The 25,365-nt window shown below is 40.7% G+C and overlaps 2 protein-coding genes across 3 annotated transcripts; both read left to right on the forward strand.

The window, feature by feature from the left end:
* Positions 1 to 5,512: 5,512 nt before the first annotated feature.
* On the forward strand, positions 5,513 to 10,182 carry LOC100842667 (reactive oxygen species modulator 1). Of its 2 annotated transcripts, XM_003575187.2 has the most exons (3): positions 5,513 to 5,588; positions 8,236 to 8,273; positions 9,753 to 10,177. In XM_003575187.2, exons 1-3 carry the CDS (start codon positions 5,513 to 5,515, stop codon positions 9,864 to 9,866), a joined length of 228 nt encoding a protein of 75 aa, XP_003575235.1. In that variant the 3' UTR covers positions 9,867 to 10,177. The 2 variants fall into 2 exon arrangements, with proteins under 2 accessions (XP_003575235.1, XP_014755748.1); XM_014900262.2 differs by lacking the exons at positions 5,513 to 5,588; positions 8,236 to 8,273 and adding an exon at positions 8,602 to 9,333 and having other exon boundaries at positions 9,753 to 10,182.
* A 2,509-nt stretch (positions 10,183 to 12,691) lies between these two features.
* Positions 12,692 to 25,252, forward strand: LOC100842770 (GPI ethanolamine phosphate transferase 1). The gene is made up of 18 exons (XM_003572608.4): positions 12,692 to 12,987; positions 13,074 to 13,265; positions 14,154 to 14,309; positions 14,802 to 15,095; positions 15,441 to 15,658; positions 15,763 to 15,837; positions 15,941 to 16,007; positions 16,357 to 16,679; positions 17,024 to 17,257; positions 17,337 to 17,524; positions 18,138 to 18,273; positions 18,362 to 18,470; positions 20,701 to 20,803; positions 20,904 to 21,090; positions 22,311 to 22,409; positions 22,496 to 22,554; positions 23,152 to 23,257; positions 24,704 to 25,252. The coding sequence occupies exons 1-18, from the start codon at positions 12,777 to 12,779 to the stop codon at positions 24,866 to 24,868; spliced, it is 2,922 nt and encodes a 973-aa protein (XP_003572656.1). The 5' UTR covers positions 12,692 to 12,776; the 3' UTR covers positions 24,869 to 25,252.
* Positions 25,253 to 25,365: the final 113 nt, after the last annotated feature.

Here is a 25,365-nt window from a genome sequence, read left to right on the forward strand (position 1 = left end):
TTCCGTCGGCTAACAAGGACACAAGGGACACCATTTACCCAAGTTCAGGGCCCTCGGAAGTTAATACCCCTACGTCCTGCTTGTCTGATATGTATTGATGGAGAGATAACAAGGTTGCCATGGAGGCGTGTATGAGAGATGGGATCTGTCTAGAAAGAGAGGTTCTGTAGAGAAAGAATCCGTCCTCCCCGGCTCCCCCTCCTAGTACTTTATATAGGAGGCTAGGTCTTGGGTCTAGAGTCCGGGTCGGTTACAATTAGAGATAAACCCTGATTTGGTTTACTTATATGTTCTTGTCTTGAGCCGCAAGCCGAGGTAGTTGGGCTTCACAGATTATAGTGGGCCTCCGAGTGGACCTCCTGTTGGGCCATAGCAGGTACACCGAAGGTGAGGACCCGATGGGCATTCCCTCGTCAGTTAGCCCCTGAGTGCCTATTTGAGTCGTAGACTCGAGTAGGGACTCAAGAATCAGAAGCTATCGACTCGACAGTGTGTTGAGCCCAACCAGTTTGCTCGGCTCGGATGCACGTCGAGCTGAAATCAGTTGACTTAGATGTTCGTCAAGTTTGAACTTTGTGAGTTCTCGGTATGACCAGGAAGAAAAGCCTATGACTCGGAAGAATAGAATAATCAACATTGTATGATAGATTGGTTCAGATTTATTCATGACATCTCTGCTGCATGCAGAATCGGTATCATAGATTGTAAGATTTGCTAATGCTTCATTGAACACTGGCACAACGTGGCCATTTTTGCTACTAACTTCAACTCCCTCGTCAGAACGAGATGGCACTTCATTAGTTCCCAATTGGGTACCTGATATTACACCTTGAGGTGCAAAATCTTTGTTGAGCGATTCAACGATCGCTGGAAGATGTCCTGTAGACGACTTTGCATGGGTTCTCCTCTTCTCAGCAGATGCTCATCTGGACCAGAAAATCTGTCGGTATCTACATGATCAATCTTTAAAGATGCTGCAACCTTTGCTCTGACATTACGTGATTTCGTAACCTTTTTTTTATCCTTGCCATCATCTTTGGTTGAAACTTTGGCTTGCCCCTAAATCTACAAGCCATCACCGTCCTCCTCAGTTTGCTTTGATTCATTCTATGGTACTGTTGTTTTTCTAGGCTTTCTAACTTTAACCAACGAATCATCCTTGATTAAAGCTTGCTGTCCACGGGTTTTCACTTGCCCCTGAATCTTCAAACCAACATCGTCCTCCTCAGTTTGCTTGGATGCATCACGGTTCTGCTCATTTCATTCATTCTCTGCTACTGTGGTTTTCCTAGGATTTCTTACTTTAACCAAAGTAACATCCTTGATTGAAGTTTGCTGTCCATGAGTTTTCACTTGCTCCTGAATCTGCAAGCCAACATAATCCTCCTCAGTTTGCATGGACACAGTACCATTCTGCTCCTTTGATTCATTCAGTGGAACTTTGATTTTCCTAGGCTTTCTTACTTTAACCAAAGAATCATATTTAATTGAAGCTTGTTGTCCCCTAGTTTTTACTTCCTCCTGAATCTGCATGTCAACAAGATCCTCAGTTTCCTTAGACACATGACTCTTCTTCTTATCTAATTCATTCAATTGTTGTTTGATTCTGGCACGCTTTCTTTCTTGAACCAACACTTCAGAATCTTTCCTCTCGTTCAGAACCAAAGGTGGATGCACTGCCTTGGTACCCTTCTCATATTTTCTCTTCTTTTGTTGAGGCAAAATGTTAACAAAATCATCATCATCAAGCTCAGTTCCACTGTCACTACCAGAGTTTGACGGTTCATCAACACTATCACCAGCAAAATCCGTGTCTGATGTATATTTTGAAGATGAAATATGCTTCCCCTGACCCCTAAGAGTTGCAATTTTCTTGTTCGCTCTCGTATGGCGTGCACGAGATGATTTTGGTTTTGAATTTGACACATCATCAACATTTTTTGCTTCATAAGAAAATGTATCCATAACCTTGGCAAGTGACATCTAAAAACCCTTAATCATCTCATATGCTGTTAATCTGTACCTTGACCGTTCCGACAAATTATGTAGTGGAACAAAACTTAAAACACATTCAGTTCTACTTCAAATTAAACAGGGGGACTTATCCGGTGAAAACCCTCATTCAGTGCAAACCGTGCAAACTTCATAAAAACCATGTTTAAAAGTTTCAAAAAAATTCTAAAAAAATACCATATGTTGGGAGTGTGATGTTCTACACACCTGAAAAATTTCAGTTCAAAGTCAAAATCATTTGGAAGAAATTAAAAAGAGAAATTTACAGTGAATACTGTCAAACATTGAAAGATCACTATTCATGCAGAATTTGTTTTTTTCACTGCTACCAAACGTCATTGAGTTTGGACTTGAAATTTTACACATATATAAAACACCACTTTTCTAACATAAGTAATTTTTTCGAGAATTTTTTGAACTTTTTTCGATGGAGTTTTCACAGTTTGCACCGTAGATGTGGTTTTCACCGGATATTTCGCCATTAAACAGTTAAGACCTAAAAGATGATGACAACTAATATAGAAAAGAGAACGACAATATTTAGTTGCAAAAACAACTGCAGTTTGGGGATATGAACTCAAGATATGTAAGCCACTACAAAGTACTTGATTATAGAGGAAAAACTACATCATGACCATATAAAAGCTATGCAAGTGCACAATAGACACATCAAATGTGCAGTCCTACAATTTTCATAATTACTGAAAGCGATGTAAGTAAAGTAGAAGCATTTGCAAAATTGAGGAAGTAACAATGGATACATGAATTACATTTAAAAAAAAGAAAAATGTAACTACTAGGGTAAAAAATACATTTATTAGAACAATGGAAGCTATGGATACAGGAACTACATTTCAAAATAAAAGAATACAACTCCCAGTGTAAAAAAGGCTTGCATGCCGTTGTTAATGGTAATACACCCTGCTTCACTTAATGTTGATTGCTTTCAAGTCTATTAATTTTTATTTTCTGTTGCGAACAACTTATACGACCATTGACTTATGTGATTTCATAGATCAAGTATGTTGATTCTTTGGTCACCAAGGGCATTCATGTTGAAGATGAGGGTACTCGTATTTGTGTTTTGACGAACAAGATGGTTAAGGCAGCAATTTCACAGGACAAAAATGATGATGGATTTTTAGGAAATTACCCATATGTCTTTTTTCTTTTCTGTACAACATTTTTAGGCTTGTCAGATTTTCACCTTGAAGCATGCTTACATGTCTTCTTGTTTCTGTAACTTGCAGTTGAAGCCAATCTTCAGGAGTGGGTCTAATGTGACCCACTTTGCATCTGCAGCTAGTGATTTTTATTTCGTTGACCCAATGAAACTTGAATCTTTCTTAGCAGCTCACACACCACCGAACTGCAATAGCCAAGTATGCTTTCTTGATCTAAGGACTTTTTTTTTCTTTTCTGTCATTCCAAACTGCAGAAGCAAAGTATAAAGTATCTTACAGTTACTTTCACTGTTTCAACAAATGTAATATTCATTCTGGGAGTTACATTCTTTTTTTTCTGAAGTGTAATTTTGTATCCATAGCTTCCATTATTCCAATAAATGTATTTTTTTATCCTGGGAGTTAAATTCTTTTGTTTTTCAAATGTAACTCCTGTATCCATAGCTTCCATTGTTCAAATAAATGTATTTTTTACACTGGGGGTTACATTCTTTTATTTTAAAATGTAGTTCCTGTCCATAGATTCCATTGTTCTAATAAATGTATAAAATGTTTTTCTTATTTTTGGCATTTGCGGTCTTAATGAGAACATTCATTGCAAATCTACACCAATTAAGCGTTGATATCTCAGAAGTAGCCAACAATGATGGGTAACATTTTGGACTAACTCTAACTCCGATGTTGCAGCAATGAAGCAAACCACATATATCATCCACATGTAACATTTTCGGGCTCCGGGATGAGGAAGAAAGCGGTGGGGAGGAGAAATGAGAGGTTTTTTGGACCAGCGCGACTCCCAAATTCTAACAATCCAACACGTGGGCCCCACCACAACCATAAACGGACAAAACGGAGCTGGAGAGGGATATAGAGAACCGCAAACTGCCCGATACATCGGACAGAGTAGACGACAGGTGCACGCGCAAGAAAGAGATTCAGCGTTAATATTTTTCTAGGTTTGCAAAATATATTTCAATAAATTTGTTTTTTTGGAATTTTTTAGGTTTCATTTTTTTGGTTGGTACATCTTATGATATATTGTCTGGTGATATTTATGTTAAATATTAATTTTCATCGTACTATATGTCAACCATAATCTAAAGATTGTAATAAATATCTATAACATATAATATATGACAATTATAATAATTTGCAAACAGTTCTTCGGTGGGGTGAGGAGACGATCAACAACTCAAATCTTTATAAGGGTAAAACTATAGTTATATTTTGCTTTCAAAGATATCTTCATACTTAGCGACCTAACATGAGGTTGTCAAATTTTTCATCCATGTATTCTTAAACATTACGAGTAATCGTGTTATTCTCATTTACTCCTTGTATATTTGGCCCAGCTATACGGTGCCGTGCCTGGAGGAGTTGGGCTTCACCGGGACAGGCCGTTTAACCTTAGGCCGGACGGTGCCAGGGCGGCCCGGCCTCATGGCCACCTATAGCTATACCCCCTCTCCTACTCTAAGAAAAAGAAAGGGTTAATTGGATCTATGATACTCTCTATTCCACTAGTTGGAGATATGCCATTACAAAACTTGACTTGAAGAAATGCCACTCTAACTTTCTTATACCTCTATCAATGCCATTTTGTCCAATCCCAGCTAAATACGTACAGACATAGCTCTATACGAACAGTTTTTTTCCCAATCCCAAGTCAAACAGTTCTATTCTTCTTATCCCCACGCGCTCCTCATATCACGTCCCCAATTGTATTGTTGAACGGATATTGTTTAAATACGTATAGACATAGGCATATAACTTTTTGAACATTTATGGACCTTGGAAAACTCAAACGTACTGTTGAACGTTGTAAATAGGGGTATTAGGTAAATACTGTTGTACACGCTGAAATACATGTATTTTATGAACAGTTATTGGTCTTAAGTGGATAGAATGATATTGATTGAGGTATAACAAAGTTAGAGTGGCATTTATCCGAGTCAAGTTTTTTTAATGAAATATATCTACAGGTGAAATATACAGATCCAATTAAACCAAAAAGAAAAGCTCTACCCCCTCTCCCCGTCTCCTCCTCGCGCGAGCGCCGCCACTCATCCCGCTGCCGAGCGCCCGAGCCCCCTAGCTCGTTTTCCTCCTCGCTCGAGCGCCTCCACCGCAGGTATCTCCCCTTCGATTCTCTCGCTCCCGACCGTTTCTCCTCCCATCACCCCACGAACGGATTCCGCCCTTTAGATCCCTGTTTCATAATCTTCCCCAATTCGTAACTGAGGCAAAAATCAAGGTAGGGCGGGCCCTACCTTGCCCTACTGGGTCCTCCGCCCGTGGCTACGAGAAGAGAGGGGATGGCGAGAGGCGACAGTTGCTTGGTGCGCGTCGGCGCCGGAGTCGCAATCGGCGGCGCGGTCGGCGGTGCCGTCGGTAACCTCCCCTCTCCCTAAAACCCTAAACCCTAGCTACTCTTGTAACCAACCCGCCTGGTACTGGTTCGATTTCGCGTTTAGACATTGGCTAAAGCGTCTGGGGATTGGATTGATTCGGGGATCTACTCCGGTTAGCTGCTGATCTGTTGCTTCCATCTAGTAGGTTAGGGCTGTATATTGTGGGGGTATGGGTTGTGCTTATTTGGTTGCTTTGTTAGGAATTCTCGTGTACTACGTAGGAGCTTCTGAGGGTAGAATCAGACGGCACGTCTGTGGCGACTAGATGCTGAACAACCTGCTTGTTGGCCCAAGTGCGGGTCAATGCTGGTTTGGTGTGATAGGCGTTGTTTCATCTGTTGGTGGTTGTAAATTAGGACCAGGAGTGTGTGAAAAGATAATATTTCCGTGTTCCTTTTGGCTGTTTACCAGTAATGTAAGTGGGATGCTTTATGCTAATGTGGATTGAGTTGCAGATTAGAATATTAAGTTTTTGCCTTTTAGTTAGATTGGACTTAGGAACGAAATTTAAGAATTTTGATGTTATCTGTACCGTGTATCTTGGCAATGGATGTTGACAAGTAATACTTACTCCTTAGTTTTTGACTTGGAGACATACTTTGTGGTGTTTAATGCTTTTGAAAACATGACATCCCAAGGTAGGCATACTTACTCCTTAGTTTTTGACTTGGAGATATACTCATTGTTTCTGCTATTTTGTGCTAGATGATCAGTAGTTTCATGGATGTTTCTGTAATATTCATAGTTATTTTGCTCCTTCGCCGTAGCAACTCTAGAACTATTCACAATCTCATAATGCAAGTCCGATGGAGCTTCTTATTGTTGGTCTTGATTTTTTTTTGTAGTAATCTTAATATCTGAATTAAGGCTAGCTTAGGATATGAATGATGTTGGAAATATGCCCTAGAGGTAATAATAAATTTGTTATTATCATATTTCATTGTTCTTGATAAATGTTTATTACCCATGCTATAATTGTATTGATTGGAAACTCAAATACATGTGTGGATAAATAAACAAATACCGTGTCCCTAATACGCCTCTACTAGATTAGCTCGTTGAATAAAGATGGTTAAGGTTTTCTAACCATAGACATGTGTTGTCATTTAATAACGAGGTCATATCATTAGGAGAATGATGTGATGGACAGACCCAAACCTAAACATAGCTTTTGATCGTGTCACTTAAGTTTAAGTTGCTTATGTTTTATTATGTCAAGTATTATTTCTTTAGACCATGAGATCATGCCACTCCCTAGTACCGGAAGAATACTTTGTGGGCATCAACCGTCATCTCGTAACTGGGTGATCATAAACGTGTTTTTCAGGTATCTCAGAAGGTGCTTGTTGGGTTGTATGGATTAAGACTGGGATTTGTCACTCCTTGTGACGGAGAGATATCTCTGGGCCCTCTCGGTAATATAATATCCTAATGAGTTTGCAAGCATGCGACTAATGTGTTTAGTTGCGGGGGTATTATATTACGGAACGAGTAAAGAGAACTTGCCTGTAACGAGATTAAACTAGGTATGGCGATACCGACGATCAAATCTCGGGCAAGTAATATATCGCGAGACAAAGAGAATTGGATACTGGATTAATTGAATCCTTGACATAGTGGTTCAACCGATGAGATCTTCGTGGAATATGTGGGAACTATTATGGACATCCAGGTCCCGCTATTGGTTATTGATATTTGATCATGTCCACATGTTCTCGAACCCGTAGGGTCACACACTTAACGTTTCATGTTGCTTGGGTTAGATGAGATAAATGATGATGATATCGAATTATGATTCGGAGTCTTGGATGGGATCCTAGACGCAACGAGGAGCTCCGGAATGTTCCGGAGATAAAGATTTATATATGGAAAGTTGTTTTCAGGGTTCTGGAAAGTTTGGAATATTTCCCGGTTTTGACCGGGAAGCTTCTAGAAGGTTCCGGAGGGATCCGGAGGGTTCCACCTTGAGGCCCACCTATCCCTGGGCTAAATGGGCCTGTGAGGGAGCACCCTGGCCTTAATGGGCCGAGGGGCTAGCCCACAGGGCCCATGCCGCCAGGAGGAGAGTCCTGGCCGTGGGAGAGTCCTGGCCGCATGAGAGTCCTGGCCGCCGGAAAGTCCTGGCCGGCCACGCCTCCTCTACCCCTATATAAATAGAAGGGGGGCCAAGGGAGGCCAAGGGAGAGAGACACCCCAAGCTCTCAGTTGGATCTCTCTCCCCTGAGCCCTCCTCTCCTCCTCTTCTCACGCGCACGGCGTAGCCCTGCCCGTGAGAATATTCACCATAGTCACCACGCCGTCGTGCTGCCGGGATCTCGTCTACCTCTCCATCTCGCTTGCTGGATCGAGGAAGGAGGAGACAACGTGAAGCTGAACGTGTGGATACCAAGGAGGTGCTATCCGTTCGGCACTGAGATTGATCTCATTGAAAGTTCCACTACACCAACAACGATCTCGTGATCGTAACGCTTAGCGGTCTACGAGGGTATGGTGTTCATGATCCCTCTCGTTACATACATCTAGTATATATATTCTTGGGTTTTCTTCCGCACTTCTCGTAGGAAATTTTTTGTTTACTGTGCAACGAGCCCAAACAATTGGACATGCTTTTCCTTCTTTTTGTGCAGGTGCTGTCTATGGGACTTACGAAGCTGTCAGACTTAGGGTAAGTAATACCCAAACTACTTTGTGGCAGCACTCTGCCACTTCTTTTAATCTTCGTTTTTTATGTCATACTTGATGTGCTAGAATTTAGAGATTAACACAGTGCTCAAAGTCGGTAAATAAATCGGAATGCTAAAGTATTTGTATTTTCAGCATTATATAAATGATTTGTCTTTTAACCATGACATAGTACTCATATCCTCGTCAGGATGCCGATGGGTGACCCATACCCATTCCCCTCCCCTTACCCAGGGAAACGGGGCAGGTAATGGGTAGAGATTTTCTTACCCGTACAACTATGGGTAGGGTATGGATAATACCAATAAAGATCAGAAGATTAAATGGGTAACCCAAATTCCCCAATTTCTTTTCTCCTTTCTCTTCCTCGCATGCTGGCTCTCCTCCTCTCTCTCGTCTCCTCCGAATCTCCAACGCGAACACCGGCCGCCTCCTCCATCCTTCCTCCAGATCCCGAGCCGCGCTGCCATATGCCTCCATCCCGATGCACGCCGCCGGCCGCCTCCATCGTGAGCCGTGCCACCGTCCGCCTCCAACCCGACCCCTTGCTGCAGAAGTGGGAGACGACTAGATGAGGCTCGAGGTGGAGGACAGCGCCAGGATCTCGTCCAGCGCCTGTTGTCGCTCAAAATTGTGCCGTCGTGCCGCCCTGTCTCCAAGGCCTCTTCCGGTACTGGAACGGCACGATGTCCCGGGCCACAAGCGAGAGGCCGAACACGAGCAGCCTGCACGGCGCGCGGCAACGACGGAACGGAGCAGTACGAACTCCTTGGCGGTGCCGGTTCCGGGGCTGCCGTCGTCCGCCCAGGGCAAGCGGAGGGGGCGCGCCGGTGAGGAGAAGACAGCAGAAGAGTGGGTGACGAGGAGCAGCTTGACGAAGGAGAGCGTGGAGAAGACTATGTGGATGATGGTCAGGACAACCATCGTGGTGTCTGGTGTCACCGTTCCGATCGCCGCTGCCTCTGCGATGCCCACCTCCTCCTGCAGTCACGACGGCAGTTTGCCCATATTACCCAATTATCCATTGGGTTTGGGTAATTTAGGTAATGGAAAATTTGGGGAGGTTAAAGAATGGGTGAAGAGCTGAATGGGTATGGGGAGGGTAAAGATCGGGTCTGGCCATACCCTCCCCATCGGCATCCTGATATCCTCGTTACGTGATTAACTTCAATCTGTCTGGGCACATCACCAGTTAGCTCTGTATGAAAATTTTGAAGTTTTCTTTAATTAAATACATGCTCCTTTTCAAACACATAAATACTGAAAGGACGGAACATCATAATCCTGGAAAAGGGTATATCCGGGAAGAGATAATATTAAGTTTGCGAGGTCATAATTTGATGTGTGATGCTGAACCTCATCACTTAATAATATTGCATGGATTTAGCTGGTTTCTAATTAGCAAGCAAACATGAGTACATGACATGATTTGTGAGTGCTCAACAGTGTGATTTTGTTTCAGGTTCCTGGGTTGCTGAAGATCAGACACATTGGACAAACTACAATTGGCAGCGCTGCAATATTCGGGGTTTTCTTGGGAGCTGGGAGCTTGATACACTGTGGAAAAAATTATTAGTTCACATTCTAAGTTTTAGACACTAGATCTGGTTTTTCGTACTCAAGGGATCTTCTGAAGTAAAAATCTGTTTGATGTTTAAAGAACAGATGTCTACTGGTACTATTTACTCAAGTCTAGAATCTTTGGTGTGCTTGCCATACTTCTGGCATGGAAATAAAATATATGCTCATCTGTATGAAAATGTAGGTGGTGAAAGCAGCACCGTGAAAAACTAGTCTGTTGTAAGCTTTACTCCTTTAAGTTGTATCAAGACAACCTTTTTTTGTGACATCAAATAGAAAGAGGGCCAGCTGATGCTTTCTTGATGAGGTAATTAGTGTTGTGTATATTTGCTCTAACGCTTCAAGATAACAATTCTATAGGAAGATCAAATTAAATGTGTAGATTCGCCACCTTGCTGAACCAGATAATCAAGGGAAAGTCTTTCTTTATCTGATGAGCAGCATGACAAGAGGGCCAGAATAAAAGGGATGATTTATTAGAGGGACCAAAGCATACAAATGTGAAACTTATAGGATGAAATTGCAAAGATTATATATGGGCCTGGGTTGGAACATTCATGGCGGCAGAGCATTATCATAATGCATTTTCCAGACTACAAGAATGAAATAAAAGCAATCCATGCAACAACTTGACAACAATATGTAAATAGTGGTTCACTACAGGTGCACGGGTCGTTATGCCTTTGGCAACCTCAGAGCATGGAGCTAACAAGGGTCTCTTTGATGCAGACGATTGTTTTAGAGATTGATGCACACGATATTTTGCATTTATAAAACTAAGGAATGAAAAATACATAAATTTATATACTTTAATGTCGTAAGAATAGAAAACACACATAAATCCTAATAAAACACGGTAATAAGGTCAAACCTCATGCAAAAGTAAAGTTGCAATGTTCATATGCCAAATACCATTGTCTCAGCATATTTGAAGATCTGTAAGATTTAGGGAAAGAAACACATGTTTCCAAATGCCACAAAGATCAGAATTGGGCAGTAGAAGAGCGCAACTCCAACCAAGGTTTCATGTCTCCCCTTTGTGTCATTTACATTTAAATTCCAGCAAACATCCATGCTCTAATCACAGATTCACAGTGAACAACATGGGAACATCAGATTCAGATCCGTCTATAACAGGTGTTCTCTCAAGTTCTCAACACCTCAGAGCCACCGCCAGACTGAAGAGGAAGTGCTGTAAAAAAAACACTAGAATTTTCCGCACAAGAAACTCTGACCTCAGGGCATTTTCAACAAAATGTACTACACGGGTACCAAAAAGGTAGTGGCCAGTGTAGAGGAGAGGTGAATACCACAACTAAGCAGTGGTTACTTGAAAAAGTAACATGTACTACACGGATACCAAGACAACAAAGAAGATGACATATGGGTCTGTTAAGAAAAAAAAGAAGACATATTGAAAGAAGAAAAGAAGAAATTTAGTATCAACCACCATCGGAGATGCCTTGAATTTGAAAAAACGCAAGTGTATTGTCTACCATCTTATGGAAAAAAACGTGCATGCAAGTTTAATAAATGTGTCGAGGTCACCCTAGTGTTTGGTTGCCATCTACGGTCATTGAATTGTTCCTTTTCATGAAGGACAATTCACTATAATTGTGCTCAAGATTAATAAATGTGTCGAGATCTGCCACCCCATCTCGAGACAGGGAGGTCAAGTTTCTCTCGATTGTGTCGAAAAGGTGTCAGCGGTGACAGCACAATTTTGGGTTTTTGTTTCTTGTGCTTCAACCTCATCCCGGTGGCACTCTCTCCAACGTGAATGCAAATATAGGAGGATCGTAGATGGCATGTGGGTTTCTTGTCCACGGCCGACAAATGGATCGATGGTTTCATTTTGGACAACGACTTCTTTTCCGTGACGTTGGCTTCGTAGACCTTAGTCTTACAGCTCGTTTGGCACCCATCATTTGGGCATAGAATTATAGAATTCATTTTGAATTCTATAAACAACTTGTTTGGTTGGCACGGAATTAGCCACAGGAATTCAATCTCAAATTCCATGGAATCACACTATAACTAGCCTCAAATTCCTCTCTTAAAGCCATCATTTCTCTATAATTGTCTCTCACTCTTCAATTCCATGTGGTAGACAAACATGATTTTTTAATCCGGAATTCAAATTCAACCAAATGAAATCCTATCAAAAATTTCATTTCATTTCATTTTGATCAAATGAAATGAATTCTTGGTTGCCAAACGAGCTGTTAGTGACTTTCCATCCACATACAACAATATTAAACCGGCTCTGTAGCGGCAATAGCAAGCGCGCCCCGTCATGGACTCATGGCAGGTGAAAGAAGTCGGAGATTTCTCCTAAAGTTGTTTAAGGACGATCATTGTTTTTTGGAAGAAAAAAATACACTCATTAATCGTGCGTTTCTCGGGTGACGCCTAGCGTGATTAGCAAGATCTGCGCCGTTTTCCAACGAGTAGAAGCTCGCAGAAAGCGAACACATTTGGTGTCTAATTTTTTTCTTCGGAGTGTCTATCATAAGAAATAGTTATTTCTCGGTCGACAATGTAGCCATCGGACCTACATTAATGTTACATGAATCCCAATGATTGAATCGAAATGTTGTTATCGTCAATTCAGAAATAGTTATTTTTGGGTCGAGCGAGAAATAGCAAAACCGTTTATTTTCAGGAAAAGCGTGGTGTCCAGTTTGAAACTCATAGTTTAGTTCAACTTCGTTGGCGCTCTGCCTTGGTATTGGGAATTTTGCCTGCAAAAGAGGGTGGGTGTACTCTTCTAGACTAGTACTACTGTACTAGACGTGTTGGCTTGGTGTGTAGTCTAGTCGTGCCAGTCGCCCAGTCCGACGTCTTCCAGTTTCTCCAGTCCTAGATCCGCCCAAGCTCCTGCTCGGCCGGTGCCCACTGCGCAATGGCCGTCGGTCCTCGCCCGCTGCCGCACTCGTCGTCGGCCTCCGTGCGGCGGCGCGAGCGGTGGCTGGTCGTCCTCGGCATCGCCCTCCACGCCGTCTACATGCTGAGCATATTCGACATCTACTTCAAGTCCCCAATCGTCCACGGCATGCCCCCCGTGCCGCCCCGCCTCTCCGCTCCTCCCGCCAAGCGCCTCGTCCTCCTTGTAGGTTCGTCGACTCACTCGATTTGGTGGTGTTCGCCCGTGTTGTTTCGGTGTGATTTTGCGAGGGTTTTGAACTTTTGGTGCCTGCAGCGGACGGGCTCAGGGCGGACAAGTTCTTCGAGCCGGACGAGCGGGGGAGGTACAGGGCACCGTTCCTGCGCGGGGTGATCCAGGAGAAGGGCCGGTGGGGGGTCAGCCACGCGCGGCCGCCCACCGAGTCCAGGCCTGGCCACGTCGCCATCATCGCGGGTTTCTACGAGGATCCAAGTGCCGTCACAAAAGGTGCGATGTCTCAGTTCTAATTCTAGTGTACCTCTACTGGCTCTTAGTATTCTTCATGTTCAGCTACGATATTGGTTGAATGGTCGTTGGTGCTTACCTCCGACCTGAATCCCTTCAGTTAGTTCGGGTTACTGCCAACTACATAACCCGAATACTCGCACTTCGCTTGCAATCTATATATTGTGATTCTGTTTGTTGCTAATCTTGGTTATTTTCCTTAGCTGTAGAAGTTCTCTGAGCATTTTGGTTATAGCTAGTGTTCAATTATGGATGTTTCTGGATAGGGGCAAGAACAGATTAAGTACCATGATGATACCTTGTATTAAAACAAAATCTAACATGGACATGTAATATTCTAGAATACTGGATTTGGTTTCTGTATGCTAAATCCAACAAGGGGTTCCTTGCCAGCTAACAGAACTTTGGAGTGATATGTGTGCATCAGGGTGCGGTTGCTTGACTAGTGTGGATGGTACTTGTTCCCGCACATACAATGTGTTAGAAAACATTGTGCTAGAATGTTACATTGTTGCTTAGAAAAATGTATATTACTATTGCACAGAGTCTGGGTGGTACTTGTTCCCACTTCGCGCAATCCACTGACGTAAGGGCCACATACATGTACTGGACCACGTGCTAGTGACTTCCATGAGAGTATGCTTTAAATGGTAGGAGTGTAGGATTTACAACATGCACTTGATTAACAAGAATTAACAAACATCGAATATTGTACTATCCCCTGATGACCTGCTATGGCTTGTAGTGGAAATTTTAGGTGTAATGCACTTGATAGATAAATTTAGGAAGTGATGGCTCGTTCAAACTGCACCGATCTTTATTTTTTTTGCTTCAGCGATGCTCACAAATCTTGTTTTTGCTGTAGTACAGGATGGAAGGCCAATCCAGTTGAGTTCGATTCTGTATTTAATCAAAGTCGACACACTATCTCGTTTGGCAGTCCAGATATTGTTCCTATATTCTGCAGCAGCCTACCTCACAGTACCTGGGATACATATCCCCATGAATATGAAGACTTTGCAACAGGTCAGATTTATTGCTAGCGCATGTTACTATGTGATCATCATCAGCATTTTCTCGCCCCTGATCTGTATGACGATCAGAAAATCATGTTGTGCTTTTATCAACATATTTAGATAGCTTTGTGCTTACTTATAGTGCAAGCCCATTGTACTGAATACTCCTACACTCTCAAAGTTCATTTGCAGTCTTCAGTTGATAATGCTGATGTGAAATATTGTTCCGGAACTGCTTTCTGAATTTTGGTCTTAATTTATAATTATGCCCCCTTCCCCCTCTCTCTCTGAAATGACAACTATTACTGTTGGACTAATAACCTTCTGTGCGATGGGTTCAAAGTTTATTATGTAAATAAATATGTTAATTCTATGTATAAATGAGGGATTTTACTTTCTGGAAGGGAAAAACCATGATGAAATCTAAGGCACCAATCCTATACTTTTCTACTTTGTTTTGTTACGAAGTCATGTATTTACTTGTTAGGGACCTTGATTGCAGATGCATCATTTCTGGATCATTGGTCGTTTGACCAGTTTGAAGGTCTTCTCAACAGGTCTCTTGACGATGCTAAATTGAGGCAATTGCTCCTACAGGACAAGTTGGTTATATTTCTGCACTTACTGGGCTGTGATACTAATGGTCATGCACATCGTCCCTATTCAAGCATCTATCTGAACAATGTCAAGGTTGTTGACGAAATAGCTGAGAAAATGTACAATCTTATGGAAAGCTACTTCAATGACAACCAAACAGCTTATGTTTTTACTGCAGATCATGGAATGAGTGACAAAGGTATGATAAATATTATTTGCATAAGGTTACCAACGATCAACTTCCCTGCTTTTATTTGAATATTAGAGCTAGGGATCCCTATAAACTTCTGGATTGACAGGGTTTGGCAACTCAGGGCATGACGTCTTAGTATTCTACTTTGTAATGTACTTATTTTGGTCTAACCTTGCATGACATTGCCACGGGGTGCTTCGCAAGGACTTCTTAATGTATCACTGACCTGTTGCTAATAGCAGAGGCTTATGTTTTGTTGGTTAACTTTGTATTGTGTAATATGGTTGGCAGTTGGTACAAGACATGATGCATTTTTATGATGCCAATATAATTAGGCATTTCTTCTGATAGGAAGCCATGGAGACGGACACCCATCGAACACCGATACTCCTCTTGTAGCATGGGGTGCTGGAATCAGGAGCCCAAAGTTCATGACCTACACAGACAAACCTGATGATGGCTTTCGGTTTGTTGATGACCACAAACACGATATGCCCACACCACAAAATTGGGCTCTTGAAGGCTTTGAAAGAGTGGATGTCAACCAAGCTGATATAGCTCCTCTAATGGTTGTTTACAAGTTTTAATAGGAAGCCTTATTTTCCTTTCTTCTTGAGCATTATCTACATTTCGTAAATAAAGTATTGCATTTCTCAGTTCATAAAATTTTCAGGCTACACTTGTGGGTTTGCCATGCCCGATGAATTCTGTGGGGAACTTACCTTCTCACTATTTGAAACTAAGCGAGGTCAGCCAATAAATACTGCAATTCTATGTAAAAATTTGTTTGTCTTGGCCTGCACACATTTTATTTATGTTTATTTCCTCATTATTTCTCTGTCATTATACAGGCTGATGAAGTTGAAGCAGTTTTGGCCAACACAAAGCAGATTCTTAACCAGTTTCTCCGAAAGTCAGGTATTCTTTGAGGAAAATGTCTTGGACTACAAGTTTTGCTTGCTCCATTCTGCTAAGCTTATAGGCTATTGTATTTAATTGTATTGAAGACATGGAAGTGTTCCATGGTTCACAGATCATCCGAAACTGTAGGCTATGAATCTGTCATGTCAATCCCTCCGTCCCATATTAACTGACTCAAATTTGTCCACATATGGATGTATCTGTGCCTAAAAAGGGTCTAGATACATGTAATAGAAAGTCATTTAATATGGGACGGAGGGAGTACTTTATATAAATATATCACGTCCAAGCTGAATATAGTAGATAATATTCTTACTTCATACTTGGCTTCCCTTACCAATCTCAGAGCAGAAGGAATCCAGCTCACTCTATTTCAAGCCTTTTAAACCATTGGTAAACTACACTTCTGTCCTCGATCAAATTGAAGATCTTATATCTGCAAGGGACTATGAAAATGCCGTGAAACAGTCTGAGGAACTCCGCAGTATGGCTCTTGGTGGTCTCCATTATTTTCAAACATATGATTGGTTTATGTTAATGACAACAATTACCCTTGGATATATTGGATGGATGGCGAACCTTGTCCTACATGTGCTACAGTCTTACACAACATTTCCTGCTAATCTTCCAAAGAGGACTCAACTGTATCCCAATAATACCTCCATGAAAGTAAGACCAGTTTTCCAGTCTTTATTTATGGTTTTTTGTCAAGATTATATGAAAGCATGCTCCTGGTGCTATACTTTCCATTTTGCTCAATCTGGATTGTCACCAATAATTTTTTGATCTACCTCATTATGTATGTCTATTCCCTTTCCCCTAGAAACTCTTTTTTTTTTTCTAATGAAATCCAGCATATTGTGAAATTTGCATTTGCATAGAATTATATTCAGAATCTATGGGCTTGGTACTTACTCAAATTATACAACTGTATCATTTATTGGAACATCTTTTCTGTTAGTTGACTGATGTGTGTTTTTATACTGTTCTAATGTTACCTCTTCTGGTTGCAGGTATACATAGGTGGATGCTTGTTTATGGGTTTGTCATCCATTATACTACTTCTAGAGAAATCTCCACTTCTTTACCATGCTTATGTATTTATGACAATTTTCCTTTGGACAAGAATTGTGCAAAACTTTGAATTCATGAAGTCAGCATGGAGAGAACTATCAAATATGCCATTCAAGTACATTATGAACCTGCTGAGCTGCTCAGTTGCTGCGTTGTTCATATTGGAGTTTCTGGTGTGTACACAACCTGTTATTGACACCCCAAACAGTTAAGGCAGCATGAGATTTGACATGGAATTCTCTACTTTTTCAGGTCATGAGCTTCTTTGATAGGAAGCTGTATACCTGGTGCTTTTTGGCCCTTGGGATGCTTTCTTCAATTTGTGTTGCCATATTTATTCAAGCTAGTCCTGCTGTTGCAATGTACACATGGCTTGCATGCTGGTTCCTGTCTGTATTCACATTAATGCCAGCTGAAATTCCAGAAAACAACAACTTAGTGTATGCTTCTTTGGCTGAAAGAATAAATACATGTTTTTCTTTTATTTTGTTAATACTCCTTCCATTCCCTAAAGGGGCATGTCAGTTTTGTCCTAAGTCAACTTTTTAAAAGCTTGGCCTTGTTTATTGATGAAAATTTCAACATATACTATACTTCCTCCGTTCCATAATTCTTGTCGAAATATTATATGTATCTAGACACTTTTTAGGAATAGATACATCCATTTTTGGGCAAATTTGAGACAAGAATTACGGAACGGAAGGAGTACCAAATAAACACAGTATGAAAACATATTTCATGGTATAGATCTATTGATATTGGTTTGGTATAGTATATGTTAATATTTGTTTCCTTCTATAAACCATTTTTTTCATTTATAAACCTGGTCAAACTTAAAAAAGTAAAAAAGTTTGACTTAGGACAAAACTAATATGCCCTCCTTTAGGGAATGGAGTATTGGCTGAGACCAGTCTCAAAGTTATATATACACTGTTAGCTGGAATTTATGATTTGTGAAGTTAGTAAGATTGATGTATATTTAATTGTCACCATATTTTAGTTTTTCTTTTGTGTTTACTCTCTTTTTCTTGTTGCTTAATCCTATGTGTGCAGAATATTTAGTGGGGTGCTGATAGTACTGATCTCAATGGCTTCGAGATGGACGACCACCAATAGTACCAGCTTTTGGCTTTATCTTAATCGAGCAAACAAACGAGGACCTAAATCTTCTAAGTTATTTTTTGTTCAGGTATGAAAGGCAAACATTGATTATTTTTGGCACTTATTTCGTGAAAATTGAATTCGAGACAATGGTGACAGCTGTTACTGTCCTCTAGGTTATTTTGGTTGCAATATCTTCAATAATGGTATGGTTAACTACATCTCATCGGTCTCAGAACAAAGAACTGCACCCACTGCACCAGTTGATCAACTGGTGGCTAGCTGGTAAGCCATAAGCAATGACCATATAATGCTGCAAATGGTGCTGTTAATTTCTTCAATTTGGCTCAAATCCCTGTGTTCCTTCAGTTTTTCATGGCTATGCCTGCTTTGCTGTTAATACTGTTTTACGGGTCTGAACTTTGAACCTTACTAGCACTAATAGTTTTCCTTTTTATCTTGTCGCCAATAACTGTCAAAATATCTGTTACGAATTTAGCCTTTCTTTTCTTAGTATCTCAATTTTCTAGCACGCATGATCAACACTTACTACATGTGTCATGAACTATGGTGAGGACAGAAAAATACCACACAAAAGATAATCGGTATGGGATGGTTCGGGCGGGTTAGCAGTGATTAGAGGAAAGAGACTGGCATGATGATTCTCTTTTGATTGATTCCTTAAAGAGGGTCTCTACATATAGTGGTCCAGCAAAGTGGTTTCCATAAAAAATCTGGAGCATTTTTATTCTTCGAGAAAACACAAGAGCTTTGCATCTCGGTGTATTAAGAGATAGGAACAAGAAATAAAACAGAAGAAAAATAGGGGGCCAGGGGGGGGACAAAGCAGAGAGGAAGCAGTGGATATCCCAGCCTTCTGGCCGGCAGTGCCCGTGCGAACCCAGTCGCAGTCCTCATTGATTATATCGCTCAGAAGAGCAGGGTGGTCCATATGCGCGTTGCCGAGGGTGCAAGTGTTCTGGTGCTTCCAAAGCATCCAAGATGTGAGGAGCGCAGTGCTGCCAAGCCCTTTGTGGCGCTCTTTCAGAGTCGTGCGCTTCACTTTGAGCTACCAGTCAAGGAAAGCTTCGCCGGGGTTGGGGCCTCTGAAATTTGGAGCACTGGAATCCTTAGGAATGTCCCCTATTTGAGTTGCTTGATTTGTAGAATTGAGTAACATAGGATTTATTTTTTTCCAAAGTATTCATTTGTGCTACATTTCATATCAAATTTTCCATTCACTCCATTCCCTTGGAAATATTCCTTTGTGTCTCTGTTGTGCAAGCAAACAAACTAGGGTGCAAATGCAGTCCTGTGGGCATGACATTGCAAGCTGTCGTTTTTGGAATCCTGCCATACATTTATAGAATTTTTTTTGTTGACTCTAACAATCCTTTGTTTTTCCTGTGGTACAATAAAACAAACGTTGTCACAAATTCAATCCTGTAGGAATCAAGTAGGCATGACATTGCAATACTGCATATTTCTTATTCCCCTGTTTTTGGAATCCTTCCAATGAAAGAGCGGAATCCCAACACACCAACCAATCCTAGAAGATAGCAAAATGATTATAATAGCTGGTTTGGGACAATATCTATACGTTCTTGCTGCATTCCTTGATTTGGTTCAGGCCACAGACGAGCATTTACATGGTACATTTTGAAGATATTTCGATACTCTTGGTGGCTTTTCACTTGCAACTGTGGTTTACATCTGTAGTAGAAACTCCGATGTCATTCACTTTTATATACCAATCCTTTCACTTGGACCAAATTAAGTCCTTTCTTTTGTTAGAGTTGTAATGAAGTAAACATTGACATCATATATTTATCCCTATATTTATTGCAACACATCACTTTATTATGTTTGACATTCATCTTATTTTTTCAATTATTTGGTAAGACAGTCTAAAATAGTAGTGTTATCAGTGGAACATGAGACAATTAAAGTCTAAGGGCATTACAGACTTTTCCTGCTCAAAACAGGAAACTAGATGTAATCCTAGAAACTGAAAGAAGGGGCCAGGTTAGATTCCCTGGGCTTCCTATGGCAGCAGCTTCCCTCTGAAATTCAGCTGAAGCTGTCTTCTAGAGAAGCTACAGCCAAAAAGAAGGGGGCCACAGTTTGGTCATAGGCATTGACGACTATCAACCTTATACAAAATTTACTGCTATTATTATAGTAAAAATACACAAACCAACAATCCATCGGTTAGGATGATTATATCATAGGATCTAAAAATCACATTTATTGGCTAGTTTTTTCTGCGTAAACAATAGAGGTGAACTGCACTGGAGCATGTTAAGCCAAACTGTAGATTTTAATGAAGAATATACAATTTGTCCTGGACATCGGGAAAAAGCTCATCCTGTCTGAAGAGTGCAAACTTTAATTTTAACATTACCGCACGAACTCACAAAGCTTCTACCGCATGAAATCTAGTTCTCTGGTCAATTGCTCTTGCTGAACTTCCAAGACTTTTGGATGTTATACTAACTTACCATGCTTTTGGCAGGTTTCGCTATGGTGCTACCCCTTTTTTCACCACGTAGTGTTCTATCTCGTCTTACATCTATCTTCTTGGGTTTTGCACCTCCATTTCTGCTGCTCTCTATTGGGTACACTGTCAACTTATGCTGTTACATCATAAATATTATTGATGTACCCAAGGATACCATGTACATGAATATAATTGTTTGAAATTTTTGGCCTTTGCAGCTATGAAGCAGTATTCTATAGTGCTTTTGCGATGGTTCTCATGGGGTGGATATATCTTGAATCTGCCAACCTCTGTTGCTCAGAAGAAAATGATATTGCATGTCATAATGGCCTTGTGGATGGCTCTGCTCTTGGCTATGACGAAAGATGCTTACAGCTATCTGATTTACGAATCCCTCTGTTATTTGTAAGTCTGCTCTTTTTCCATTTTGTGTTATGGATTGCAGTATACTTTCTCGGTAATATGATCTGAACTCCATGGTTGCGGTTGTGGTGCATAACAAAACTGAGAAAGCTGTTCATGATACAAGTTTCACATAGAGTAATAGGGAATTAAGAGTATATGCTATATGGGTACAGGTCGTCCTCTAGGCTTAAGATGTATTAACTGCAGCCAGAGATGCAAAATTCTTTTCAATAGGGATAGCCATGAAACCTATGTGAAATCAATGGTTGTGCCACATAAAATTGGTAGCAAGAAAGTCTCAGTGGAGAGGATAAGGGAATTGATAGTAACAAAGTCTGAGAACTGGAGGGTTTCGATGTCAAGTTGTTAAAAGGGACTGTATGGTTTCAATCAGTGGGGAAGCCATTTTCAAGTTGTGTGGTCAACTGACCTCACAGCTTTTTAGCAAAGTTATCAAATACAATCATAAATTCATGTGAAAAAACAGAAAACTGGATAAAGGTTATACATATAATGTATTTGACATCACAGGGTTAGAGTCCTGGCACCAGCACTGGTTTCAATGAACTGAAACCAGCACACTTAGTTTTAGTTAAGTACCTTGAGGTTCCTCACTTGCACTTAATCCACGAACTTGTTCAGACTCATGATGGCCATTCGTTGTATGACGGCCTTTCTTGATTAATGCAGTCTTATTACGGGTCATTCAACACTCCAACCTGTTCTCTATCCTTGCTGGCTGCCCCAGCAACTTGTGCTTGTTCTTTTCTTCAATAGTTCAATTCTATATATAGAACTTATTTGTGTGGTACCAAGTTCCTCTTGTTGAATGAATGAGAGCTAATTTACTGTTTTAACGAAAGGCCATTAACATGAGTTACTCTCTTATAAGATCCAGGAAACAGTATAATAGTAGAATATAACATGTCAAACTTTTAAACGTATGTGTCCTATGTGTTGGATGGAGTTGAATACCGAGAAAGAAAATAAATAGAGTTGTAGGTGCATAAACCGTGAGCTGGTAATCAGTAATATCCCCAAAATCTACACAGAAGAAACCTGAAACATTGATTTGGTGCTGAACATTTGTTCTCTGAAGAAAGATATCATGCTATCTTTGTAGATCCATTCATATTATACTTTAGTAGGACTGCACACTATTTAATATAATTTTAATGCAAAACAGCATTCCATAAGCACTTTATCTTTCTGCTTTGCAGATAATCTTATTTAATGTTGCTTTCTTTGGAACCGGAAATTTTGCAAGTATTGCAAGCTTTGAGATCTCATCTGTGTACCGATTCATCACAATATTTAGTGTAAGTGCTTGAGTTATATCATTTTTCTTTATAATACCATTTTTTTATTCCAGTTACTGAACATTTCTCTTTTGTGTCTCTGGCAGCCATTTCTTATGGCGGCACTTCTTATTTTCAAATTGTTCATTCCATTTATGCTTGTCATGTAAGTCTTCTGTCTTTTTTTTATTGTATTTTATGTTGGTGACCAATACATTAAGTCAATGTTGCTGTGCTGCCCAAAGTTTCACGGTCCAATTATTTTGTTCTTATGTACAGTGTACACTCTATTTACAAAATTTGATATGAGTGAAAGTTCCTGTTACAAAATAAGTTATGCTACACAAATCAAAGATGAAACAGAAATGTGTATCCTTATCTACCATCCCCTTGTAACACCATTTATTTTGTGTCTGAGTTGTAATGTTCTAATTAGTTTCCACTTGAGTGGTTTTGGGATTTATTTTTATTCTGTTTAGCCTCTTTAATCTGTCTCTAGTATATTGCCCCCCCCCCCCCCCCCCCCAAAAAAAAAGGAAAGAAACAAAAACTTGGTATCTTCCGTATGCCACCTTTTACATTGCAGAGTGCACTTTTTACTCTCCACTCTGTAGCATATTGAAAAATGACAGCATAATTTTCAATTGTTTGGGCTTTGGACCTTACATATGGAACCTAGATAAATTTAAGAATACTTGTTATTCATGTTCAACTGGATGCTATTTGTGATTAAGCTTATCTAGTATGAACTTACTGCATGCAGATGTACATTTAGTGCCGTGACCAAGATTGTACGAATCCCACGGCTCGGTTGTTATTTTCTCGTAATACTGCTTTCAGATGTGATGACAATTCATTTCTTCTTCCTGGTATGTGTTCTTCTCGCATGTATTTTTCTTTTTGTTGCTATCAACACTTTTAGCTTGTTCTATTTCATTATTCTACAATTTGGTCATTTCGTCATGCTATTGACATTCTCATGTTAAAACTTTGCAATATGGTTTTGCATCAAAATTGTATATACTGTTGGTAAACATATTGTTCTTGAAACTACTGTCTTAAGATTTGAAGCTTCGTAGTACAAGGCCTCAAGGTCTGTTTGTGAAAATTCAAAATTGTGAGGCAAATTTTACAGTACCCTGGTACTCCTCTAGAGTGGTATGGAGTACCGTCTAAACCTAACCGTTGATATCAAAGGGTATTATGGACTTTTTTGTATTTTAATAATTAATAATGGTGATTTGCTTGACCTAAGCCTGCCCAGCTTATCAACCGCCGCAACGAGATGTGATGGATTGATTATCAATCAAGAGGCACGATTCCCGATTCATTGGCATTCGATCCATAGAATTCATCTAAAGCCTAAATTATATCGACATCATTATCGGATCATTCGATGCTTTCATGAATTTCGATCAGTTTTCTCAGCACCGGATGAATCGACCGTGGAAAGGATCTGGATTCCAGAGTACTCCGTATAATTTTCCTAGCAACTATCCCAATCTCGAGTAGCAGCACCGCGGTACAGATCGATTGTCCCGTCATCGTCCGCCTTGCCTGACGGACCGGCTCTCCTCTGCGCATTGGAGAGCGACCCCGCTGCCGTTCCAGTTGAGGTGCCGTGGAACCCCGCCGCTTTCCAATAGGCCCATCGCTGCTTCAATTCTAGCGGCGGCCGTCAATCGAGGCGCATCGCTGCCCAGCTGGGCCGCCGTTGTTCCAGTCGAGAGGCGAAGCTCCGCCGTTAGCCGCCCCCTGCCGATCCGCTCGTCGGCCCAAGAGCCCTCACGTGATATTTTTCTACTCCAGTTTAGCACAATGTGATTACAGTTTTGCCCTTCAACTCGTGGTACTCCAATTGTTTTCGACTCGGAACTCCATGGGATTAAAGATGGAGTACCAGATAATACCGACCATTGGATTGGGACAAATAAACGGTTAATAATAAATCCGGGGTACCGTAAAAGAGCTCGGTTGTGAAGTCTGCAATGCACCCAGGACCAAAAGTCTTCTTTTCCTTTAAAAAGTGACCTGAATCCAGATGTTCGTGTTTAACACTTTGCTGATCATGCTCGACATAGGTTGACTTTATCATGCTGACTGCTATGTTTAGGACACCCTTGCAATGCAGGGATTTACATGAATCACACAGGACGTAGTTCAATTCCCACATGAACCGGAAAAATTTCCTGTGTTTCAAAGACGATTCCCACATGGAGATAGGCTTTTGTTTATGTGGTTACATCAACTCAAAGTGCAATTCTTATTTCCATAGCAGATAGTATGCTGAAGATTCTTGTTTCTTTCGCCTGCAGGTTCAAAACACGGGGAGTTGGATGGAGATAGGCAACAGCATTAGCCATTTTGGAATCGTGAGCGCGCAAGTAGTCTTTGTGTTGCTGCTTTTTGCTCTCACAAACATATACACAAAAGATATCGAAGTCTCATCTCGGCAACTAACCTCTCGGAAAGTTATGTAGATAGATCCGACAGTTTTTACAGATTCTGTAGCATATACCCATTTATTGTTGTAGAATGTAGAGTATACCCATTTATTGTTGTAGAACTAACTTTCGGGCTTAGCTTTTGTTCGTCGGCCAAGTTTTGGAACTTGACTCGTTTAGCTTATAGATTATCTTTGTACTGGGTGGTCTTACTAGCTTTAAACTTTTTCTTTTTTGTTTCTTGGACATCTGTGCTTCTTGAAGAGAAATAACATGGCCGAAATTTTGGTGCAGACATTTTATTTTTGTAGGTGCAACTATCAACTAGATAGAGGATTAGAGGTTCTGAGGTTGTTATATTACTTGCATGTGTAAACCTTCTTTAAACCATTGCAAAACATTTGAGGGAATGTTATCACCCTTTCGTGTTTTTGAGGGATTGTTTTCACCCGTTCTTTCTGATGGGACGAGATGCGTTTGTTTATCTCAGGGGAGATAGAAACCCAGGCCGACGCTGTAGTGTAGGCCAGCAC

Source organism: Brachypodium distachyon, chromosome 3 (assembly GCF_000005505.3).
Source record: "Brachypodium distachyon strain Bd21 chromosome 3, Brachypodium_distachyon_v3.0, whole genome shotgun sequence".
NCBI classification, from domain to species: Eukaryota; Viridiplantae; Streptophyta; class Magnoliopsida; order Poales; family Poaceae; genus Brachypodium; species Brachypodium distachyon.

What these genes read in the sequence shown, in the direction of transcription:
- LOC100842667 (XM_014900262.2), top strand. Translation starts at nt 8,862, where the DNA reads ATGAGGCTCGAGGTGGAGGACAGCGCCAGGATCTCGTCCAGCGCCTGT. An exon ending in ATTGGGTTTGGGTAATTTAG is followed by an intron (nt 9,334 to 9,752) that starts GTAATGGAAAAT and finishes ATTTTGTTTCAG; the next exon opens with GTTCCTGGGTTGCTGAAGAT.
- LOC100842770 (XM_003572608.4), top strand. Translation starts at nt 12,777, where the DNA reads ATGGCCGTCGGTCCTCGCCCGCTGCCGCACTCGTCGTCGGCCTCCGTG. An exon ending in GATCAACTGGTGGCTAGCTG is followed by an intron (nt 18,471 to 20,700) that starts GTAAGCCATAAG and finishes TGCTTTTGGCAG; the next exon opens with GTTTCGCTATGGTGCTACCC. An exon ending in CAATTCATTTCTTCTTCCTG is followed by an intron (nt 23,258 to 24,703) that starts GTATGTGTTCTT and finishes TTTCGCCTGCAG; the next exon opens with GTTCAAAACACGGGGAGTTG.